Source organism: Hylobates moloch, unplaced genomic scaffold, assembly GCF_009828535.3.
Source record: "Hylobates moloch isolate HMO894 unplaced genomic scaffold, HMol_V3 SCAFFOLD_15, whole genome shotgun sequence".
Classification (NCBI taxonomy): Eukaryota; Metazoa; Chordata; class Mammalia; order Primates; family Hylobatidae; genus Hylobates; species Hylobates moloch.
Genome location: NW_026652290.1, coordinates 88,208,011 through 88,214,399, shown reverse-complemented (window position 1 = coordinate 88,214,399; position 6,389 = coordinate 88,208,011). Strand labels below are relative to the sequence as shown.

General features: G+C 36.6%; 2 protein-coding genes across 2 annotated transcripts in view; one reads left to right on the top strand and one right to left on the bottom strand.

The window, feature by feature from the left end:
* The window catches only part of STRN (striatin), a 141,999-nt gene that overhangs the window by 88,750 nt on the left and 46,860 nt on the right, over window positions 1–6,389 (bottom strand). The window lies entirely within an intron of this gene.
* LOC116483715 (G patch domain-containing protein 11-like) lies at window positions 1,711–6,381 on the top strand (the record flags this gene model as incomplete). Its single annotated transcript, XM_032177962.2, has 3 exons — window positions 1,711–1,848; window positions 3,083–3,164; window positions 3,863–6,381. Coding segments are annotated over 3 exons (276 nt in total), but the record flags the coding sequence as incomplete, so codon positions are not given.

Here is a 6,389-nt window from a genome sequence, read left to right as displayed (position 1 = left end):
ATAATATATAATATATTTATATATTTTATATAATATAAATATATTTTTTATATAATATAAATATATTTTTATATTTTATATAATATATAATATATTTTTATACATATTACATATTTATTTATATATATATATATAAAAAAAACTAAGAACTCCAAGCCTGGTTTATCTACTCATTAAAGCTTTCATGTAATGTGCATTTCTGATCTGTGATAATTGATACAAAAATGGCTTATTTACTATAGTAACCTGAGTTGTCTGGATTACTATAAAACCCAGGGTTTTATAGTAACTATGGTTTTATAGTTTTACGGTAACTATAGTAAAACAAAAAGGGTTAAATAAAATTTTACATTTAATTGTACTCTTTATTTGAATATCAATTACGACTATTATGTGCACAAATTCTGTTCTTTATAGTATTTGATTAATAAGAATAGCCTATTTTCAGTTCCTATTCAGTATCTAATATGTGTCTAACTATTAAAATCAGGGTGGGCCAGGCATGATGGCTCAATCCTGTAATCCTAGCACTTTGGGAGGCAAAGGCAGGATGATTATTTCAGCCTAGGAGTTCCAGAGCAGCCTGGATAACATTTCAAGACTCCATCTCTACAAAACATTTTAAAATTAGCTGCATGTGGTGGCACACACCTGTAGTCCCATCTACTCGGGAGGCTGAAGTGGGAGAATCACTTGAGCCCAGAAGGTTGAGGTTGCATTTAGCTATGTTCATGCCACTGCACTCCAGCCTGGGTGACAGAGTGAGACCTTGTCTCAAAAATAAAATAAAATAAAGGTGGAATGCTATCTAGTTCAAATTTGAATGGTTTTTTAAAAATTCTGTCTCTGGCTGGGCATGGTGGCTCATGTCTGTAATCTCAGTACTTTGAGAGGACGAGGCTGTAGGATTGCTTGAGTCCAGGAGTTTGTGACCATCCTGGACAACATAGCAAGTCCCCATCTCTACAAAAAAAGAAAATAATAATAAGTAAATAAATTCCATCTTTGCTTTTATCTTAGTGGTTCAAGTACTATAAAAATAAAACGACTTCATTTGAAGTCTCAAAAAGGTTTGTAAAATTTCCCTTATATATAGATTACTGGAAGGAATCTCTCACTTTCTTGCTCTAACATATTACTTTACTTTGAGTGTATTTTATGGCACTTATGATTTTGTAGCATGTATGTATTATTTTGTACCCATAGCCTATCTTTCCTGCTAGACTGTCAGGAGGAACTTAGAGACAACTGGACAATTCTAAAGAATTGGACTTTGCATCCCCATAGATCATGGTACAATGTTTTTACTTTTACTTTTTTTTTTTTTTTTTTTTGAGATGGAGTCTCTGTTGCCAGCCTAGAACAGTGGCGTGATTTTGGCTCACTGCAACCTCCACCTCCTGGGTTCAAGCGATCCTCCTGCCTCAGCCTCCTGGGTAGCTGGGACAACAGGCACGCACTACCACGCTCAGCTAATTTTTGTATTTTTAGTAAAGATGGGGTTTCACCATGTTGGCCAGGTTGATCTTGATCTCTTGACCTCGTGATCCACCCACCTCTGCCTCCCAAAGTGCTGGGATTATAGGCGTGAGCCACCACGCCCGGCCAGTGTTTTTACTCGTAAAGCCACACTCGGTGAATATGTATGGAAAGAATGAATTCATGTTGTCATGAACATATTTGTCATGCTCTTATGTTTAGTATGTTTAATTGAGAATACTTCTGCATTTTCAGAATATTCAGGTTCCTAGGGAAGCATGGTACTGGTTGAGGCTTGAAGAGGAGACTGAAGAAGATGAAGAAGAAAAAGAACAGGATGAAGATGAATATAAGAGTGAAGATTTAAGTGTATGCTTTGCACCATTTCCTTCATAGGGTGTCTCAGCCTTGGCAACATTAACACTTTGAGTTGTGGTAATCCGTTGTTGTGGGGAGTTGTCTTGTGCATTCCAAGATGTTTAGCAGCATCTCTGGCCTCTGTCCACCAGATACCAGTTGCACTTTTGCTTATGACAACCAAAACCCTCTCCAGACATTACTAAATGTCCCCGAAAGGAAAAAATGGTTAAGAGGTACTGCATTGCAGGATTATTTTATTAACCCCAAATCGAAACTTACATATAATTTTTCCCTTCAGCTTCCATTTGTCCTCTCATCTCAGCTTCAGTTTGAATGATGAATTAGCAACAAATGTAAATTATTTTAATTTATACCTTATTTCCTTCGAAACTTCTACAAGTCATTCTAATGTGTACTTTTTTCTCCTACTCATAAACAACAAAAAAACACAATCAAAAGGAAATGGAGGCCAGGCATGATGGCTCACGCCTATAATCCAAACACTTTGGGAGACCAAAACTGGTGGATCACTTGAGGTCAGGAGTTCAAGACCAGCCTGGCCAACATGGTGGTGTATTTTAGTCTCTACTAAAAATACAAAAATTAGCCAGGTGTGGGGCACCCAATAATCCCAGCTACTCAGGAGGCTGAGGCAGGAGGATCACTTGAGCCGGGGAGGCAGAGGTTGCAGCGAGCCGAGATCACACCACTGCACTCCAGCCTAGGTGACAGAACAAGACCCTGTCTCAAAAAAAAAAAAAGGAAATGGAGATTATTCAGTAAAGGAAAATACACTCCTATGGTTACTTGAGTATAATAATTTTGTGGGAAACATTCACAATTTGGAAAACCTATATTCCACTTAACTGGGAGACCATTGATGAGAACTTTTATGGCAAAAGGAGGCAATATTCACCTTCACCTTATTTGGGGGAGGTAAATGCCTTGAAAATAGAAAAAGCCTTTAAAGGATGCCGATTATAATAAGGCCATCCGAAAACTATTTTCTCATTGTTAACAAGCAGTCTCTATTGTGTCTGGTAGACTTGTGAAAATCTCAGGGTGGCTAATGAACTGGAACACATTCGAATATATCAGTTCTGCCCTTGACATTCCTAATAACTATTCCAGAGTATAGCAGAATATTTGCAGCCTTGAGCTAATTCAGCATGATCTAAGAGCCAGAAAACCAAAGTTCTGTTCAATGTAAAGTATTAACAATATGCTTGTATCCTATATCTAGGTACTGGAAAAATTACAAATATTGACTAGTTATTTAAGAGAAGAACATCTATATTGTATTTGGTGTGGAACAGCCTATGAAGGTAAGAAAATACTTTATACTTTTTAAAAATAGATGAATGCTCTCCAATTTTTAGTTAAAGTCATTTCCCAGTGACAATGGAAATTTCTTATTCCATTCAAATGGTAATGTGGGACCAATGTCTTAAATAGTGGATATAGAAATAATTGAGGCTTTATTAAAATTGCATTTAACTTTTCAGAAACTGAATGTGTGGAAGGGAATTTTTCAGTGTTTTGTTTCAAAAGAAACAATTTTAGAATAACCTAAGGATGATGAATGTTTTGTGCTTTATTTTTAAAGATTCTTTCCTTGGCTACAGATATTTGAAAGAATTTATATTAAATTTTAGAGCTTTTTTATATAGTTAGATAGAATATTGCCCCTAAACCAAAAAGTCAGATATGTTGAAATCCATTCCTTTCTCTTTTTTTTTCCATTGTAAGGATAGAAATAGTTTACTTACCAGGTGTCTTACAGAGCCAAGTGTTTCTCCTTCTAACACCTTTGCCCAAGCTACCTTTGCTAACTTGTATTTAAGAACTTTGTACTTGAGGGTGAAGCATTTTTGGTTATTGTTGTTTTTATCTTTTCTGGTTTGTTTAGCAGAATAAGTAGAAAACATCAGATCAAAAAATGCATGTTATGTCGAAATAATTTTCTAAAATAGTTTACTGTAGAAGTTGTATTAATCTTTCATTTCCCTCACATAACTTACAGATAAAGAAGACCTATCTTCAAATTGTCCAGGACCAACTTCTGCAGATCATGACTAAGATTATTCCCAATAAAGTGGAAACTTGAAAAATGTTATTATTTCCTAGGGATAGACATTTCAGCAGTTGGAAATCCCAAATTTTTTATGCCAGTAAAGAAAGAGGGACTTTATGTAATGTTCTGTTCTTTTTGTACTTTAGAATATGAGTGTTCATTGACTTGAAAAAAAATAATGCAATGGCATTTCAGGACACAAGTATCACAGAGATGGACAGTTACAATGTATTGCTGTATTATGATACGTGAGGGGTTTAAGGACACCAACAGGTAACTTCTTATTCCCCTCTTCACTTTGGAACAAATTGAGAAATAAGAAATGGGAGTCAGAGGAAGAGAAAAATATCCACTTTATCAGTGAATAAACTGATATAGAGAAGAAGGTTGACTTTTTCTCCAATCAGACACTGTAATATTTCTCCCTGGTTGGAGAGAACAGCGGGTCTCTGCCTTGTTGGGGCAGAGCCCATCTTTGCATTCTGAGACCAGTTAGCTTTCAAAGTCAGGGAAACCACCAGCGGCTAGACCACGCACGCTCAGTTCCTTCTTGTATCACCCATGGGATTAGACAGTTCTCTGTTGGGAAGGAATGAATGAGGGTTCAGAGAGCTTTTTCCTACAGTTCTTGCTTTGAAGGAGCAAGGAGAATTTCCCTTCCCTCCATCCAAGCATGAAGAGGAGGGGAAAAGTATTCCCCTCAATAAGTTTGATGTCAGAGGCAATGTTCGACCAGTACTACTAAATTCTAATCCATTTTACAGACAAAATAACTTGATAATTTCTGGTAAAATCATGAGTTTTCATGACAATGTCTATATCCATTATATGTGATCTGTTGGAAGTTTTGGCTAGAGAAACTTAAGAATTGTGAGGAAACTCAAATATTGTGTGATCCAAGTACTTACTGAATTTGGAAATCCCTTGATAGCATTCCCAGCAAGTGATAGTTCAACCTTTGCTTTTATTCTTCCAGCCACAGAGAGCTCACTGCTTTAAAACCATTCCATTACTGGGTAGCTCTAAATTGTTTTCGTTGTTTTCTCTTAAACTGAAATCTGCTTCCCTGTAATTTTACTGAATACAGCTAAGGACATACCGTGTGGCATACTAGGAGAAAGCTCCATCCAGGGTGAGGCATCAAAATCATGAACCTTTTTAAAAGTTCATATGCTCAGGTGTCTCTCCTAGTGATTGATTTTGATTTATCTAGGCTAAGGTGGTTCCTGGATACTTATATATTTATTTTGAAGTCCCAAGAACGAGTGATAAGCACCTGAGGATAAGAACTAGTGCTGAGGTTAAGTATGGAGCACCACCATTCTTTGGATAGAGTTGTGATCACCTGTGTGATTTTATAGCTCACCTTTCAGTTAGATTGAGCAAGAGAACAACCCCTTTTATTAGAAACAGCATACATAAGAAGATCATAAAAACTAACCTACACTTGCTAGGGTAAGATAATCAGTAGTACAACCTGTATTAATCTCTGACCTCATATGACCTAATTCACTTTTCAAGTTTAACTTGGGGAGCTTTACAAAATAATAATAAAAGGGTCCCATCCCAAGAGATTCTGATGCCATTAGTCACTGTGACTTGGGCATCACTGCCCTTGATTCTAAATTGCAGCCTAGCTTGAGCCACTAATCTAGTTAACTTCTGGGCCTCAGTTCTTCATCCAGAAAACTAATCATTATTTTTATGAATGTAAATATGTATGTATATATATATATGTATGTGTGTATATATATATATATATATAAATTTAAGTTTATATGGTTGGATGCTATTAATATTTACTTTTTTGTTTTAAAAAAATTATAAAATTGGCTGAGTGCAGTGGCTCATTCCTGTAATCCCAGCACTTTAGGAGGCCAAGGCGGGCAGATCACTTGAAGCCAGGAGTTCAGGACCAACCTGGCCAACATGGTGAAACCCCGTCTCTACTAAAAATACAAAAATTAGATGGGCATGGTGGCACTCGCCTGTAATCCCAGCTATTCAGAAGGCTGAGGCGTGAGAATTGCTTGAACCTGGGAGGCAGATATTGTAGTGAGCTGAGATCATGCTGCTGCACTCCAGCCTAGGTGACAGAGCAAGACCCTGTCTCAAAAAAAAAAAAAAAAAAAATATATATATATATATATAGATATATGTAGCTATTAATAAAACAGAGGAGTACATTTTACCCTTGCAGTTACAGTCAATACTTTGGTGTCATTTCAGCCAACATACCAACATTCAGTCAAATCCCAAAGCCAAATGGGTAATTTCAGATGGAATGGAGTTAGACAGGAATCGGCTTCCCTTTCCCCTCTTACTATGAGGACAACCCACATCTGCTCAGTGGCCTAAAATATTTTAAATATGTTCATGACAATTATGCTGAGAATACCAGAATAACACTGATGGAACCCATGACTTCACCAGGATTGTGGTCTACATTTACAGGCCTAGGACTAGAACTAGACCA